The 19359-nt window shown below is 43.5% G+C and overlaps 1 protein-coding gene across 1 annotated transcript; it reads right to left on the bottom strand.

Moving 5' to 3' along the window:
• Positions 1-269: 269 nt before the first annotated feature.
• On the bottom strand, positions 270-3079 carry LOC123138965 (RNA exonuclease 4-like). Its single transcript, XM_044558808.1, has 4 exons — positions 3032-3079; positions 2902-2934; positions 2115-2435; positions 270-383 (listed from the first exon to the last, which is right to left on the bottom strand). Exons 1-4 carry the CDS (start codon positions 3077-3079, stop codon positions 270-272), a joined length of 516 nt encoding a protein of 171 aa, XP_044414743.1.
• Between the last annotated feature and the right edge of the window lie 16280 nt (positions 3080-19359).

The following is a 19359-nucleotide window of genomic DNA, read 5'->3' as shown; positions in this document are numbered from 1 at the left end:
CTACGCTCGTCCTGGAGCCTACGGTGTCCCGCCGCGCCTTCATCTTTGTTTACAAACAAAATCGAATGACCCAATTTCAAATTGAGGCAACTTACTTCCAACAAAACAAAATTGTGATTTATTTGACCACCACATGTCGATCGTAAGGTACGGCAGCTATCCATCCGAGATCCAACGCACACAGCATTTTATATTCTCCTATCTTTTCATCATCACCACCAAGTAAAAGTGCGAACCAAGATTCGAATTCGATAGGGAGCAGGCTGCCGTCAGCATCGCCGGTCATCGTCGAGGCACCAACATTGGTAGTCGGGCTTGGACATCGCGAGGAGCTCCTCGGGCGACATGCGCACTAGCTCTCGCTGCCTCCACGCCGGGAAGGCCTTGTGAAGGAAATATGCCCTAGAGGCAATAATAAAGTTATTATTTATTTCCTCATATCATGATAAATGTTTATTATTCATGCTAGAATTGTATTAACCGGAAACATGATACATGTGTGAATACATAGACAAACATATAGTCACTAGTATGCCTCTACTTGACTAGCTCATTAATCAAAGATGGTTATGTTTCCTAACCATAGACATGTGTTGTCATTTGATTAATGGGATCACATCATTAGGAGAATGATGTGATTGACTTAACCCATTCTGTTAGCCTAGCACTTGATCGTTTAGTATGTTGCTATTGCTTTCTTCATGACTTATACAAAATTCCTACAACTATGAGATTATGCAACTCCCGTTTACCGGAGGAACACTTTGTGTGCTACCAAACGTCACAACGTAACTGGGTGATTATAAAGGTGCTCTACAGGTGTCTCCAAAGGTACATGTTGAGTTGGCATAATTCGAGATTAGGTTTTGTCACTCCGATTGTCGGAGAGGTATCTCTGGGCCCTCTCGGTAATACACATCACTTAAGCCTTGCAAGCATTGTAACTAATGAGTTAGTTACGAAATGATGTATTATGGAACAAGTAAAGAGACTTGCCGGTAACGAGATTGAACTAGGTATTGGATACCGACGATCGAATCTCGGGCAAGTAACATATCGATGACAAAGGGAACAATTTATGTTGTTATGCGGTTTGACCGATAAAGATCTTCATAGAATATGTAGGAACCAATATGAACATCCAGGTTCCACTATTGGTTATTGATCGAAAACAGTTCTAGGTCATGTCTACATAGTTCTCAAACCCGTAGGGTCCGCACGCTTAACGTTACGATGACAGTTTTATTATGAGTTTATAAGTTTTTATGTACCGAAGTTTGTTCGAAGTCCCGGATGTGATCACAGACATGACGAGGAGTCTCGAAATGGTCGAGACATAAAGATTGATATATTGGACGGATATATTTGGATACCGGAAAGGTTCCGGATGAGATTGGGACTATACCGGAGCTCCGGGAGGTTACCTGAACCCCCCGGTAAGTATATGGGCCTTATTGGGCCTTAGTGGAAAGGAGGAAGAAGGAGCAAAGGAGGCCCCCCCCCAAGCCCAATCCGAATTGGGAAGGGGGCCGGCCCCCCCTTTCCTTCTTCCCTCCCCTCTCTTCCTTCCCTCTCCTACTCCTAATAGGAAAGGGGGGCCAAACCTACTTGGAGTAGGATTGCCCCCCCCTAGGGCGCACCTCTCGCTTGGCCGGCCCCCTCCTCCTCTCCCCCTTTATATACGGGGAAGGGGGCACCCCTAAGACACACAAGTTGATCTACGGATCGTTCCTTAGCCGTGTGCGGTGCCCCCCTCCACCATATTCCACCTCGGTCATATCATCGCGGAGTTTAGGCGAAGCCCTGCGCCGGTAGAACATCATCATCATCACCACGCCGTCGTGCTGATGGAACTCATCCCCGACGCTTTGCTGGATTGGAGCCCGGGGAACGTCATCGAGCTGAACGTGTGCTGAAGACGAAGGTGCCGTACGTTCGGTGCTTGGATCGGTCGGATCGTGAAGATGTACGACTACATCAACTGCGTTGTCATAACGCTTCCGCTTACGGTCTACGAGGGTACGTGGACACACTCTCCCCTCTCGTTGCTATGCCATCACCATGATCTTGCGTGTGCGTAGGAAATTTTTTGAAATTACTACGTTCCCCAACACCTTGGCCATGCAGTCATCGTCGTTGTCCTTGGACCGGCCGTGCTGGTCCCTCATGGCGCGCATCCTCTTGTACAAGCGCATGGTGGCCACGCAGTCGTCGTAGGGATGATGGTGGCCGCTGGTCTGTATGTCATAGCCTAGGCAGCTCCGCGTGAGATACCGGAGCGAGTTGCTCATGAGCCTGGCGCTCGTCTTCATCAGTGGCGGGTACATCGTCGTGTCCTGCTTCAGGTGTGTTGGGTAGTCCATGCCCAGCGCGTCGAGGTCGTGCTCCAGCCCGTGGCCGACAAGGAGCCGTGCTGCATCGCGGGAGGAGTAGGCCTAAAAGACAGCAAAATAAAAACGAAAAATTCCTCGCCGGGACTTGAACCCGGGTCTCTCGGGTGAGAGCCGAGTATCTTGACGAGCAACAATTCACCTCACAAACAGAGAGTTCACTGTAGTGTCAAGCATAACCTAAAGCTCAGTTACTAGTTGTTCTGCTGGACTGTAAAATTGTGGTTCGGTTATGGGATCAATAATAATTTCAGGGATCCCTCTATTTGTGTTAGTCCATTCGGCATACAAACATGTCTGTGTTCTATTGTCATATTCAACAATGTCATTTTCTCTCCTTTTCTTTCCAAGTCTCAAGGATAAATTTACAGATAGACCAGTCTATTCCAGATCAGGTTACAATGCTACATTAGCTCGTTCCTTCCTTCCTTCCTTCAGAGTTCAGACCAAAGATCTTGTAAGAAGGTGGATGATGAGCCAGTGCTACATTGCTACTGCCCTACCGCCGTACCCGGAGCACCTGGTTGACCATGCTAAAACCAAACTGGGCACCATCATAAGCCAGATGTCAGTGTATTCTGTAATGCAAATCTCTCGGGAGGAGTTTTCATTCGCGGAAGAGATGTTATCATCGCTGGCACCTTTGTGCTCCCATTCGACGACACGTTCGATTGGAGAACGTTCTCCATTGACGGTACCGGAGAGACGTGCCGAAGCTAAAAGAACTTGTTTTAGCATCGGGTCACAATTTTTATCTTTCATTTGAGAAAAACTTTCGATCTACTCATCAAATGTCAAGCCCTGCCTGAAGAAAATATGCCCTAGAGGCAATAATAAAGTTATTATTTATTTCCTCATATCATGATAAATGTTTATTATTCATGCTAGAATTGTATTAACCGGAAACATGATACATGTGTGAATACATAGACAAACATAGTGTCACTAGTATGCCTCTACTTGAACTAGCTCATTGATCAAAGATGGTTATGTTTCCTAACCATAGGCATGTGTTGTCATTTGATTAATGGGATCACATCATTAGGAGAATGATGTGATTGACTTGACCATTCCGTTAGCTTAGCACTTGATCGTTTAGTATGTTGCTATTGCTTTCTTCATGACTTATACAAAGTTCCTGCAACTATGAGATTGTGCAACTCCCGTTTACCGGAGGAACACTTTGTGTGCTACCAAACGTCACAACGTAACTGGGTGATTATAAAGGTGCTCTACAGGTGTCTCCGAAGGTACATGTTGAGTTGGCATAATTCAAGATTAGGTTTTGTCACTCCGATTGTCGGAGAGGTATCTCTGGGCCCTCTCGGTAATACTCATCACCTAAGCCTTGCAAGCATTGTAACTAATGAGTTAGTTATGAGATGATGCATTACGGAACGAGTAAAGAGACTTGCCAGTAACGAGATTGAACTAGGTATTGGATACCGACGATCGAATCTCGGGCAAGTAACATACCGATGACAAAGGGAACAACGTATGTTGTTATGCGGTTTGACCGATAAAGATCTTCGTAGAATATGTGGGAACCAATATGAACATCCAGGTTCCGCTATTGGTTATTGACCGAGAATAGTTCTAGGTCATGTCTGCATAGTTCTCGAACCCGTAGGGTCCGCACGCTTAACGTTACGATGACAGTTTTATTATGAGTTTATAAGTTTTGATGTACCGAAGTTTGTTCGGAGTCCCGAATGTGATCACAGACATGACGAGGAGTCTCGAAATGGTCGAGACATAAAGATTGATATATTGGATGACTATATTCGGACACCGGAAGTGTTCCGGGTGATTTCGGAGAAAACCGGAGTGCCGGAGGGGTTACGGGAACCCCCCGGAGAAGTATTGGGCCTTAGTGGGCCTGAGGGGAGAGAGAGGGTAGCAGCCCAGGAGGTGGCGCGCCCCTCCCAAGGGGAGTTCAAATTGGACTAGGGGAGCGGGCGCGGCCCCTCTTTTCCTCTCCCTCTCCCCCTCTTTCCTTCCCCCTTCATCCTTCCTAGTTGGACTAGGAAAGGCGAGTCCTACTCCCACTAGGAGGAGGACTCCCCCCTCCTTGGCGCGCCCCAAGGGCCGACCGGCCTCCCCCCTTGCTCCTTTATATACGGGGGCAGGGGGGCACCCCATAGACACACAAGTTGATCTACGGATCGTTCCTTAGCCGTGTGCGGTGCCCCCCTCCACCATAATCCACCTCGGTCATATCGTCGCGGAGTTTAGGCGAAGCCCTGCGCCGGTAGAACATCATCATCGTCACCACGCCGTTGTGCTGACGGAACTCATCCCCGACGCTTCGCTGGATTGGAGCCCGGGGGACGTCATCAAGCTGAATGTGTGCTGAACACGGAGGTGCCGTACGTTCGGTGCTTGGATCGGTTGATTCGTGAAGACGTACGACTACATCAACCGCGTTGTTATAACGCTTCCGCTTAACGGTCTACGAGGGTACGTAGACAGCACTCTCCCCTCTCGTTGCTATGCCATCACCATGATCTTGCGTGTGCGTAGGAAATTTTTTGAAATTACTACGTTCCTCAACAGTGGCATCCGAGCCTAGGTTTTATGCGTTGATGTTATATGTGTTGGGGAACGTAGTAATTTCAAAAAATTTCCTGCGCACACGCAAGATCATGGTGATGATATAGCAACGAGAGGGGAGAGTGTTCGTCCATGTACCCTCGTAGACCGTAAGTGGAAGCGTTAGCACAACGCGGTTGATGTAGTCGTACGTCTTCACGATCCGACCGATCCAAGTACCGAACGTACGGCACCTCCGAGTTCAGCACAAGTTCAGCTCGATGACGATCTCCGGCCTCCGATCCAGCAGAGCTCCGGAGATGAGTTCCATCAGCACGACGGCGTGGTGACGATGATGATGTTCTGCCGGCGCAGGGCTTCGCCTAAACTCCGCGATGATATGACCGAGGTGGAATATGGTGGAGGGGGGCACCGCACACGGCTAAGGAATGATCCGTAGATCAACTTATGTGTTATGGGGTGCCCCCCTGCCCCCGTATATAAAGGAGCAAGGGGAAGGGGGCCGGCCAAGGAGAGGAGGCGCGCCCTAGGGGGGCAATCCTACTCCAAGTAGGATTCCCCCCTCTTTCCAAGTCCTACTAGGAGAAGGGAAGGAAGGGGAGGAGAAGGAGAAGGAAGGAGAGGGAGGAGAAGAAGGAAAGGGGGGCCGCCCCCCTAGTCCAATTCGGTTTGGGCTAGGGGGGCCGCGCGCCCTTCCTCCTCTCTTCCACCACTTGGCCCATGAGGCCCAATGTTTCTTCCTCGTATTCCTGTAACTCCCCGGTACCCCCGAAAATACCAGAATCACTCGGAACCTTTACGAACTCCGAATATAGTCGTCCAATATATCGATCTTTACGTCTCGACCATTTCGAGACTCCTCGTCATGTCCCCGATCTCATCCGGGACTCTGAACTCCTTCGGTACATCAAAACTCATAAACTCATAATATAACTGTCATCGAAACCTTAAGCGTGCGGACCCTACGGGTTCGAGAACTATGTAGACATGACCTAGAACCATTCTCGGTCAATAACCAATAGCGGAACCTGGATGCCCATATTGGTTCCTACATATTCTACGAAGATCTTTATCGGTCAAACCGCATAACAACATACGTTGTTCCCTTTGTCATCGGTATGTTACTTGCCCGAGATTCGATCGTCGGTATCCAATACCTAGTTCAATCTCGTTACCGGCAAGTCTCTTTACTCGTTACGTAATGCATCATCCCGCAACTAACTTATTAGTCACATTGCTTGCAAGGCTTATAGTGATGTGCATTACCGAGAGGGCCCAGAGATACCTCTCCGACAATCGGAGTGACAAAACCTAATCTCGAAATACGCCAACCCAACATGTACCTTTGGAGACACCTATAGTACTCCTTTATAATCACCCAGTTACGTTGTGACGTTTGGTAGCACCCAAAGTGTTCCTCCGGTAAATGGGAGTTGCATAATCTCATAGTTACAGGAACATGTATAAGTCATGAAGAAAGCAATAGCAACATACTAAACGATCAAGTGCTAGGCTAACGGAATGGGTCATGTCAATCACATCATTCTCCTAATGATGTGATCCCGTTAATCAAATGACAACTCTTTTGTCCATGGCTAGGAAACATAAGCATCTTTGATAAACGAGCTAATCAAGTAGAGGCATACTAGTGACACTTTGTTTGTCTATGTATTCACACATGTATTACGTTTCCGGTTAATACAATTCTAGCATGAATAATAAACATTTATCATGATATAAGGAAATAAATAATAACTTTATTATTGCCTCTAGGGCATATTTCCTTCAGTCTCTCACTTGCACTAGAGTCAATAATCTAGTTCACATCGCCATGTGATTTAATATCAATATTCATATCTGTATATGATTAACACCCATAGTTTACATCGTCATGTGACCAACACCCAAAGGGTTTACTAGAGTCAATAATCTAGTTCACATCGCTATGTGATTAACACCCAAAGAGTACTAAGGTGTCATCATGTTTTGCTCATGAGAGAAGCTTAGTCAACGGGTCTGTCACATTCAGAGCCGTATGTATTTTGCAAATATTCTATGTCCACAATGCTCTGCATGGAGCTACTCTAGCTAATTGCTCCCACTTTCAATATGTATCCAGATTGAGACTTAGAGTCATCTGGATTGGTGTAAAAGCTTGCAACATTGTAACTTTTTACGACGGGCTCTTTTATCACCTCCATAATCGAGAAACATGTCCTTAGTACTCACTAAGGATATTCTTGACCGCTGTCCAGTGATCTACTCTTAGATCAAAATTGTATTCCTTTGTCAAACTCAGAGCAAGGTATACAATAGGTCTGGTTCACAGCATAACATACTTTATAGAACCTATGACTGAGGCATAGGGAATGACTTTTCATTCTTCTTTCTATTTTCTGCCATGGTCGGGTCTTGAGTCTTACTCAACTTCACACCTTTGCATTACAGGCAAGAACTTTTTCTTTGACTGTTCCATCTTGAACTATTTCAAAATCTTGCCAAGGTATGTACTCATTGAAAATCTTATCAAGCGTCTTGATCTATCTCAATAGATCTTGATGCTCAATATGTAAGCAGCTTCACCGAGGTCTTTCTTTGAAAAACTCTTATTCAAGTATCCTTTCATGCTTTGCAGAATAATTCTATATTATTTCCGATCAACAATATGTCATTCACATATACTTATCAGAAATGCTGTAGTGCTCCCACTCACTTTCTTGTAAATACAGGCCTTTCCAAAAGTCTGTATAAAACCATATGCTTTGATCCACTCATCAAAGTGTATATTCCAACTCCGAGATGCTTGCACCAGTCCATAGATGGATTGCTGGAGCTTGCATATTTTGTTAGCACCTTTAGGATTGACAAAACCTTCTGGTTGCATCATATACAACTCTTCTTTAAGAAAACCATTAAGGAATGCAGTTTTGACATCCATTTGCCAGATTTCATAAAATGTGGCAATTGCTAACATGATTCGGACACACTTAAGCATCGATACAAGTGAGAAAATCTCATCGTATTCAACCCCTTGAACTTGTTGAAAACCTTTTGCAACAAGTCGAGCTTAATGGATAGTAACACTACTATCAGTGTCCGTCTTCCTCTTGAAGATCCATTTATTTAACATGGCTTGCTGATCATCGAGCAAGTCAATCAAAGTCCATACTTTTGTTCTCATACATGGATCATATCTCAGATTTTATGGCCTCAAGCCATTTCGCGGAATCTGGGCTCATCATCGCTTCCTCATAGTTCGTAGGTTCATCATGGTCTAGTAACATGACTTCCAGAACAGTATTACCGTACTACTTTGGTGCAGACTGTACTTTGGAAGACCTACGAGGTTTTGTAGTAACTTGATCTGAAGTTTCATGATCATCATCATTAGCTTCCTCACTAATTGGTGTAGGAATCACTTGACTGATTTCCGTGATGAACTACTTTCCAATTCGGGAGAAGGTACAAATTACCTTATCAAGCTCTACTTTCCTCCCACTCACTTCTTTCGAGAGAAACTCCTTCTCTAGAAAGGATCCATTTTTAGCAACGAATATCTTGCCTTCGGATCTGTGATAGAAGGTGTACCCAATAATTTCCTTTGGTTATTCTATGAAGACGCACTTCTCCGATTTGGGTTCGAGCTTATCAGGATGAAACTTCTTCACATAAGCATCGCAGCCCCAAACTTTAAGAAACGACAACTTGGGTTTCTTGCTAAACCACAGTTCATATGTTGTCGTCTCAACGGTTTTAGATGGTGCCCTTTTAACGTGAATGCAGCTGTCTCTAATGCATAACCCCAAAACAATAGTGGTAAATCAGTAAGAGACATCATAGATCGCACCATGTCAATAAAGTGCGGTTACGACGTTCGGACACACCATAACGTTGTGGTGTTCCAGGTGGCGTGAGCTGTGAAACCATTCCACATTGTTTTAATTGAAGACCAAACTCATAACTCAAATATTCGTCTCCGCGATCAGATTGCAGAAACTTTATTTACTTGTTATGATGATTTTTCCACTTCACTCTGAAATTCTTTGAACCTTTCAACTATTTCAGACTTATGTTTCATCAAGTAGATATACCCATATCTGCTTAAATCATCTTGTGAAGGTCAAAAAATAACGATACTTGCCACAAGCCTTCATACTCATTGGTCTGCATACATCAGTATGTATTATTTCCAACAAGTCAGTAGCTTGTTCCGTTGTTCCGAAGAATGGAGTTTTAGTCATCTTGCCCAAAAGGTACGGTTCGCAAGCATCAAATGATTCATAACCAAGTGATTCTGAAAATCCATCTTTATGGAGTTTCTTCATGCGCTTTACACCGATATGACCCAAACGACAGTGCCACAAATAAGTTGCACTATCATTATTAACTTTGCATCTTTTGGCATCAATATTATGAATATGTGTATCACTACGATCGAGATCCAACAAACTATTTTCATTGGGTGTATGACCATTGAAGGTTTTATTCATGTAAACAGAACAACAATTATTCTCTGATTTTAAATGAATAACCGTATTGCAATAAACATGATCAAATCATATTCATGCTCAACACAAACGCCAAATAACATTTATTTAGGTTTAACACTAATCCCAAAAGTATAGGGAGTGTGCGATGATGATCATATCAATCTTGGAACTACTTCCAACACTCATCGTCACTTCCCCTTCAACTAGTCTCTGTTTATTTTGTAACTCCTGTTTCGAGTTACTAATCTTAGCAACCGAACAAGTATCAAATACTCAGGGGCTACTATAAACACTAGTAAGGCACACATCAATAATCTGTATATCAAATATACCCATGTTCACTTTGCCATCCTTCTTATCCACCAAATATTCAGGGCATTTCCGCTTCTAGTGACCATTTCCTTTGCAGTGTAAACACTCAGTTTCAGGCTTTGGTCCACCTTTGGTCTTCTTCATGGGAGTGACAACTTTTTTGCCATTCTACTTGAAGTTTCCCTTTCTTTCCCTTTGCCCTTTTCTTGAAACTAGTGGTCTTGTTAATCATCAACACTTGATGCTCTTTCTTGATTTCTACCTTCGTCGATTTCAACATCACGAAGAGCTCGGGAATAATTTTCGTCATCCCTTGCATATTATAGTTCATCACGAAGTTCTAGTAACTTTAGTGATGGTGGCTAGAGAATTCTGTCAATCACTATCTTATCTGGAAGATTAACTCCCACTTGATTCAAGCGATTGAAGTACCCAGACAATCTGAGCACATGCTCACTAGTTGAGCGATTTTCCTCCATATTTTAGCTATAGAACTTGTTGGAGATTTCATATCTCTCAACTCGGGTATTTTCTTGAAATATTAACTTCAATTCCTGGAACATCTCATATGATCCATGACGTTCAAAATGTCTTTGAAGTCCCGATTCTAAGCCATTAAGAATGGTGCACTAAACTATCAAGTAGTCATCATATTGAGCTAGCCAAACGTTCATAACGTCTGCATCTGCTCCTACAATAGGTTTGTCACCTAGCGGTGCATCAAGGACATAATTCTTCTGCGCAGCAATGAGGATAAACCTCAGATCATGGATCCAATCCGCATCATTGCTACTAACATCTTTCAATACAGTTTTCTCTAGGAACATATCAAAATAAACATATGAAAGCAACAACGCGAGCTATTGATCTACAACATAATTTGCAAAATACTACCAGGACTAAGTTCATGATAAATTTAAGTTCAATTAATCATATTACTTAAAAACTCCCACTTAGACAGACATCTCTCTAGTCATCTAAGTGATCACGTGATCCAAATCAACTAAACCATGTCCGATCATCACGTGAGATGGACTAGTTTCAATGGTGAACATCACTATGTTGATCATATCTACTATATGATTCACACTCGACCTTTCGGTCTCCGTGTTCTGAGGCCATATCTGTATATGCTAGGCTCGTCAAGTATAACCTAAGTATTCCGCGTGTGCAACTGTTTTGCACCCGTTGTATTTGAACGTAGAGCCTATCACACCCGATCATCACGTGGTGTCTCAGCACAAAGAACTTTCGCAACGGTGCATACTCAGGGAGAACACTTCTTGATAATTAGTGAGAGATCATCTTAAAATGCTACCGTCAATCAAAGCAAGAATAAGATGTATAATAGATAAACATCATATGCAATCAAAATATGTGACATGATATGGCCATGATCATCTTGCGCCTTTGATCTCCATCTCCAAAGTACTGTCATGATCTCTATCGTCACCGGCACGACACCATTATCTTCATCATCTTGATCTATATCAATGTGTCATCACATGGTTGTCTCACCAACTATTGCTCTTGCAACTATTGCTATCGTATAGCGATAAAGTAAAGCAATTATTTGGCACTTACATCTTATGCAACAAAGAGACATCCATAAGGCTTCTGCCAGTTGCCGATAACTTCAACAAAACATGATCATCTCATACAACAACTTATATCTTATCACGTCTTGACCATATCACATCACAACATGCCCTGCAAAAACAAGTTAGACGTCCTCTACTTTGTTTGTTGCAAGTTTTACGTGGCTGCTACGGGCTTAGCAAGAACCGTTCTTACCTACGCATCAAAAAACCACAACGATAGTTCGTCAAGTTGGTGCTGTTTTAACCTTCGCAAGGACCGGGCGTAGCCACACTCGATTCAGCTAAAGTGAGAGAGACAGACACCCGCTAGACACCTTTTAAGCACGAGTGCTCGTAACGGTGAAACCAGTCTCGTGTAAGCGTACGCGTAATGTCGGTCCGGGCCGCTTCATCTCACAATACCGCCGAACCAAAGTATGACATGCTGGTAAGCAGTATGACTTGTATTGCCCACAACTCACTTGTGTTCTACTCGTGCATATAACATCAACGCATAAAACCTAGGCTCTGATACCACTGTTGGGGAACGTAGTAATTTCAAAAAATTTCCTGCGCACACGCAAGATCATGGTGATGATATAGCAACGAGAGGGGAGAGTGTTCGTCCACGTACCCTCATAGACCGTAAGTGGAAGCGTTAGCACAACGCGGTTGATGTAGTCGTACGTCTTCACGATCCGACCGATCCAAGTACCGAACGTACGGCACCTCCGAGTTCAGCACACGTTCAGCTCGATGACGATCTCCGGCCTCCGATCCAGCAGAGCTCCGGAGATGAGTTCCGTCAGCACGACGGCGTGGTGACGATGATGATCTTCTACCGGCGCAGGGCTTCGCCCAAACTCTGCGACGATATGACCGAGGTGGAATATGGTGGAGGGGGGCACCGCACACGGCTAAGGAACGATCCGTAGATTGTGTTATGGGGTGCCCCCCTGCCCCCGTATATAAGGGAGCAAGGGGGAGGGGGCCGGCCAAGGAGAGGAGGCGCGCCCAAGGGGGGCAATCCTACTCCAAGTAGGATTCCCCCCTCTTTCCAAGTCCTACTAGGAGAAGGGGAGGAAGGGGAGGAGAAGGAGAAGGAAGGAGAGGGAGGAGAAGAAGGAAAGGGGGGCCGGCCCCCTAGTCCAATTCGGTTTGGGCTAGGGGGCCGCGCGCCCTTCCTCCTCTCTTCCACCACTTGGCCCATGAGGCGCAATGCTTCTTCCTCGTATTCCCGTAACTCCCTGATATCCCCGAAAATACCCGAATCACTCGGAACCTTTCCGAACTCCAAATATAGTCGTCCAATATATCGATCTTTACGTTTCGACCATTTAGAGACTCCTTGTCATGTCCCCGATCTCACCTGGGACTTCGAACTCCTTCGGTACATCAAAACTCATAAACTCATAATATAACTGTCATCGAAACCTTAAGCGTGCGGACCCTACGGGTTCGAGAACTATGTAGACATGACCTAGAACCATTCTCGGTAAATAACCAATAGCGGAACCTGGATGCCCATATTGGTTCCTACATATTCTACGAAGATCTTTATCGGTCAAACCGCATAACAACATACGTTGTTCCCTTTGTCATCGGTATGTTACTTCCTCGAGATTCGATCGTCGGTATCCAATACCTAGTTCAATCTCGTTACTGGCAAGTCTCTTTACTCGTTGCATCATCCCGCAACTAACTTATTAGTCACATTGCTTGCAAGGCTTATAGTGATGTGCATTACCGAGAGGGCCCAGAGATACCTCTCCGACAATCGGAGTGACAAAACCTAATCTCGAAATACGCCAACCCAACATGTACCTTTGGAGACACCTGTAGTACTCCTTTATAATCACCCAGTTACGTTGTGACGTTTGGTAGCACCCAAAGTGTTCCTCTGGTAAACGGGAGTTGCATAATCTCATAGTTACAGGAACATGTATAAGTCATGAAGAAAGCAATAGCAACATACTAAACGATCAAGTGCTAGGCTAACGGAATGGGTCATGTCAATCACATCATTCTCCTAATGATGTGATCCCGTTAATCAAATGAAACTCTTTTGTCCATGGCTTGGAAACATAACCATCTTTGATAAACAAGCTAGTCAAGTAGAGGCATACTAGTGACACTTTGTTTGTCTATGTATTCACACATGTATTATGTTTCCGGTTAATACAATTCTAGCATGAATAATAAACATTTATCATGATATAAGGAAATAAATAATAACTTTATTATTGCCTCTAGGGCATATTTCCTTCAATATGCATGAGTAGAACACAAGTGAGTTGTGGGCGATACAAGTCATACTGCTTACCAGCATGTCATACTTTGTTTCGGCGGTATTGTGAGATGAAGCGGCCCGGACCGACATTACGCGTACGCTTACGCGAGACTGGTTTCACCGTTACGAGCACTCGTGCTTAAAGGTGGCTGGCGGGTGTCTGTCTCTCTCACTTTAGCTGAATCGAGTGTGGCTATGCCCGGTCCTTGCAAAGGTTAAAACAGCACCAACTTGACGAACTATCGTTGTGGTTTTTGATGCGTAGGTAAGAACGGTTCTTGCTAAGCCCGTAGCAGCCACGTAAAACTTGCAACAACAAAGTAGAGGACGTCTAACTTATTTTTGCAGGGCATGTTGTGATGTGATATGGTCAAGACGTGATGCTATATTTTATTGTATGAGATGATTATGTTTTGTAACCGAAGTTATCGGCAACTGGCAGGAGCCATATGGTTGTCGCTTTATTGTATTAAATGCAAACGCCCTGTAATTGCTTTACTTTATCACTAAGCGGTAGCGATAGTCGTAGAAGCAATAGATGGCGTAAACGACAACGATGCTACGATGGAGATCAAGGTGTCGCGCCGGTGACGATGGTGATCATGATGGTGCTTCGGAGATGGAGATCACAAGCACAAGATGATGATGGCCATATCATATCACTTATATTGATTGTATGTGATGTTTATCCTTTATGCATCTTATCTTGCTTTGATTGACGGTAGCATTTTAAGATGATCTCTCACTAAAAAAATTATCAAGAAGTGTTCTCCCTGAGTATGCACCGTTGCCAAAGTTCGTCGTGCCCAGACACCACGTGATGATCGGGTGTGATAAGCTCTATGTCCATCTACAATGGGTGCAAGCCAGTTTTGCACACGCGGAATACTCAGGTTAAACTTGACGAGCCTAGCATATGTAGATATGGCCTCGGAACACAGAGACCGAAAGGTCGAGCGTGAATCATATAGTAGATATGATCAACATAAAGATGTTCACCATTGAAAACTACTCCATCTCACGTGATGATCGGTTATGGTTTAGTTGATTTGGATCACGTAATCACTTAGATGACTAGAGAGATGTCTGTCTAAGTGGGAGTTCTTAAGTAATATGATTAATTAAACTTAAATTTATCATGAACTTAGTACCTGATAGTATTTTGCTTGTCTATGTTTGTTTGTAGATAGATGGCTCGTGCTGTTGTTTCATTGAATTTTAATGTGTTCCTTGAGAAAGCAAAGTTGAAAGATGATGGTAGCAATTACACGGACTGGGTCCGTAACCTAAGGATTATCCTCATTGCTGCACAGAAAAGTTACGTCCTAGAAGCACCGCTGGGTGCCAGGCCTGCTGCTGATGCAACTGACGACGTTAAGAACGTCTGGCAGAGCAAAGCTGATGACTACTCTATAGTTCAGTGTGCCATGCTTTACGGCTTAGAACCGGGTCTTCAACGACGTTTTGAACGTCATGGAGCATATGAGATTTTCCAGGAGTTGAAGTTAATATTTCAAGCAAATGCCCGGATTGAGAGATATGAAGTCTCCAATAAGTTCTACAGCTGCAAGATGGAGGAGAATAGTTCTGTCAGTGAGCATATACTCAAAATGTCTGGGTATAATAATCACTTGATTCAACTGGGAGTTAATCTTCCGGATGATAGCGTCATTGACATAATTCTCCAATCACTGCCACCAAGCTACAAGAGCTTTGTGATGAACTATAATATGCAAGGGATGAACAAGACTATTCCCGAGCTCTTCGCAATGCTAAAAGCTGCGGAGGTAGAAATCAAGAAGGAGCATCAAGTGTTGATGGTCAACAAGACCACTAGTTTCAAGAAAAAGGGCAAAGGGAAGAAGAAGGGGAACTTCAAGAAGAACAGCAAGTAAGTTGTTGCTCAAGAGAAGAAACCCAAGTCTGGACCTAAGCCTAAAACTGAGTGCTTCTACTGCAAGCAGACCGGTCACTGGAAGCAGAACTGCCCCAAAGTCGATGTGATCGCGGTCGGCACGCTACCTCTACATCTACCTTCGGGATTAGTTTTAGACCTGAATAATTGTTATTTGGTGCCAGCGTTGAGCATGAACATTATATCTGGATCTTGTTTGATGCGAGACGGTTATTCATTTAAATCAGAGAATAATGGTTGTTCTATTTATATGAGTAATATCTTTTATGGTCATGCACCCTTGAAGAGTGGTCTATTTTTATTGAATCTCGATAGTAGTGATACACATATTCATAATGTTGAAGCCAAAAGATGCTGAGTTGATAATGATAGTGCAACTTATTTTTGGCACTGCCGTTTAGGTCATATCGGTGTAAAGCGCATGAAGAAACTCCATACTGATGGACTTTTGGAATCACTTGATTATGAATCACTTGGTACTTGCGAACCATGCCTCATGGGCAAGATGACTAAAACACCGTTCTCCGGTACTATGGAGAGAGCAACAGATTTGTTGGAAATCATACATACAGATGTATGTGGTCCGATGAATGTTGAGGCTCGTGGCGGATATCGTTATTTTCTCACCTTCACAGATGATTTGAGCAGATATGGGTATATCTACTTAATGAAGCACAAGTCTGAAACATTTGAAAAGTTCAAAGAATTTCAGAGTGAAGTGGAAAATCATTGTAACAAGAAAATAAAGTTTCTACGATCTGATCGTGGAGGAGAATATTTGAGTTACGAGTTTGGTTTACATTTGAAACAATGCGGAATAGTTTCGCAACTCACGCCACCTGGAACACCACAAAGAAATGGTGTGTCTGAACGTCGTAATCGTACTTTACTAGATATGGTGTGATCTATGATGTCTCTTACTGATTTACCGCTATCGTTTTGGGGTTATGCTTTAGAGACGGTTGCATTCACATTAAATAGGGCACCATCTAAATCCGTTGAGACGACGCCTTATGAACTGTGGTTTGGCAAGAAACCAAAGTTGTCGTTTCTTAAAGTTTGGGGCTGCGATGCTTATGTGAAGAAACTTCAACCAGATAAGCTCGAACCCAAATCGGAGAAATGTGTCTTCATAGGATACCCAAAAGAGACTGTTGGGTACACCTTCTATCACAGATCCGAAGGCAAGACATTCGTTGCTAAGAATGGATCCTTTCTAGAGAAGGAGTTTCTCTCGAAAGAAGTGAGTGGGAGGAAAGTAGAACTTGATGAGGTAACTATATCTGCTCCCTTATTGGAAAGTAGTTCATCACAGAAATCAGTTCCTGTGATAAATACACCAATTAGTGAGGAAGCTAATGATATTGATCATGAAACTTCAGATCAAGTATCTACTGAACCTCGTAGGTCTTCCAGAGTAAGATCCGCACCAGAGTGGTACGGTAATCCTGTTCTGGAAGTCATGTTACTAGACCATGATGAACCTACGAACTATGAGGAAGCGATGATGAGCCAAGATTCTGCAAAATGGCTAGAGGCCATGAAATCTGAGATGGGATCCATGTATGAAAACAAAGTATGGACTTTGGTTGACTTGGCCGATGATCGGCAAGCCATTGAGAATAAATGGATCTTTAAGAAGAAGACTGACGCTGACGGTAATGTAACTGTCTATAAAGCTCGACTTGTTGTGAAAGGTTTTCGACAAGTTCAAGGGGTTGACTACGATGAGACTTTCTCACCCGTAGCGATGCTTAAGTCTGTCCGAATCATGTTAGCGATTGCCGCATTTTATGATTATGAAATTTGGCAGATGGATGTCAAAACTGCATTCCTGAATGGATTTCTGGAAGAAGAGTTGTATATGATGCAACCAGAAGGTTTTGTCGATCCTAAAGGAGCTAACAAAGTGTGCAAGCTCCAGCGATCAATTTATGGTCTGGTGCAAGCCTCTCGGAGTTGGAATAAACGCTTTGATAGTGTAATCAAAGCATATGGTTTTATACAGACTTTTGGAGAAGCCTGTATTTACAAGAAAGTGAGTGGGAGCTCTGTAGCATTTCTAATATTATATGTGGATGACATATTGTTGATTGGAAATGATATAGAATTTCTGGATAGCATAAAAGGATACTTGAATAAAAGTTTTTCAACGAAAGACCTCGGTGACGCTGCTTACATATTGGGCATTAAGATCTATAGAGATAGATCAAGACGCTTGATTGGACTTTCACAAAGCACGTACCTTGATAAAGTATTGAAAAAGTTCAATATGGATCAGGCGAAGAAAGGGTTCTTGCCTGTATTACAAGGTATAAAGTTGAGTCAGACTCAATGCCCGACCACTGCAGAAGATAGAGAGAAAATGAAAGGAGTTCCCTATGCTTGAGCCATAGGCTCTATCATGTATGCAATGCTGTGTGCCAGACCTGATGTGTGCCTTGCTATTAGTTTAGCAGGGAGGTACCAAAGTAATCCAGGAGTGGGTCACTGGACAGCGGTCAAGAACATCCTGAAATACCTGAAAAGGACTAAGGATATGTTTCTCGTATATGGAGGTGACAAAGAGCTAGTCATAAATGGTTACGTCGATGCAAGCTTTGACACTGATCCGGACGATTCTAAATCGCAAACCGGATATGTATTTTTATTAAACGGTGGAGCTGTAAGTTGGTGCAGTTCTAAACAAAGCGTCGTGGCGGGATCTACATGTGAAGCGGAGTACATAGCTGCTTCGGAAGCAGCAAATGAAGTAGTCTGGATGAAGGAGTTCATTTCCGATCTAGGTGTTATACCTAGTGCATCGGGACCAATGAAGATCTTCTGTGACAATACTGGTGCAATTGCCTTGGCAAAGGAATCCAGATTTCACAAGCGGACCAAGCACATCAAGAGACGCTTCAATTCCATTCGGGACCAAGTCCAAGTGGGAGACATAGAGATTTGCAAGATACATACGGATCTGAATGTTGCAGACCCGTTGACTAAGCCTCTCTCACGAGCAAAACATGATCAGCACCAAGACTCCATGGGTGTTAGAATCATTACTATGTAATCTAGATTATTGACTCTAGTGCAAGTGGGAGACTGAAGGAAATATGCCCTAGAGGCAATAATAAATTTATTATTTATTTCCTCATATCATGATAAATGTTTATTATTCATGCTAGAATTGTATTAACCGGAAACATGATACATGTGTGAATACATAGACAAACATAGTGTCACTAGTATGCCTCTACTTGAACTAGCTCATTGATCAAAGATGGTTATGTTTCCTAACCATAGGCATGTGTTGTCATTTGATTAATGGGATCACATCATTAAGAATGATGTGATTGACTTGACCCATTCCGTTAGCTTAGCACTTGATCGTTTAGTATGTTGCTATTGCTTTCTTCATGACTTATACAAAGTTCCTGCAACTATGAGATTGTGCAACTCCCGTTTACCGGAGGAACACTTTGTGTGCTACCAAACGTCACAACATAACTGGGTGATTATAAAGGTGCTCTACAGGTGTCTCCGAAGGTACATGTTGAGTTGGCATAATTCAAGATTAGGTTTTGTCACTCCGATTGTCGGAGAGGTATCTCTGGGCCCTCTCGGTAATACTCATCACCTAAGCCTTGCAAGCATTGTAACTAATGAGTTAGTTATGAGATGATGTATTACGGAACGAGTAAAGAGACTTGCCAGTAACGAGATTGAACTAGGTATTGGATACCGACGATCGAATCTCGGGCAAGTAACATACCGATGACAAAGGGAACAACGTATGTTGTTATGCGGTTTGACCGATAAAGATCTTCGTAGAATATGTGGGAAC

Source organism: Triticum aestivum, chromosome 6B (genome assembly GCF_018294505.1).
Source record: "Triticum aestivum cultivar Chinese Spring chromosome 6B, IWGSC CS RefSeq v2.1, whole genome shotgun sequence".
In the NCBI taxonomy this organism is placed as follows: Eukaryota; Viridiplantae; Streptophyta; class Magnoliopsida; order Poales; family Poaceae; genus Triticum; species Triticum aestivum.
Note: the sequence above shows the minus strand (reverse complement) of the source record. Positions and strands in the feature narration are given on the sequence as shown.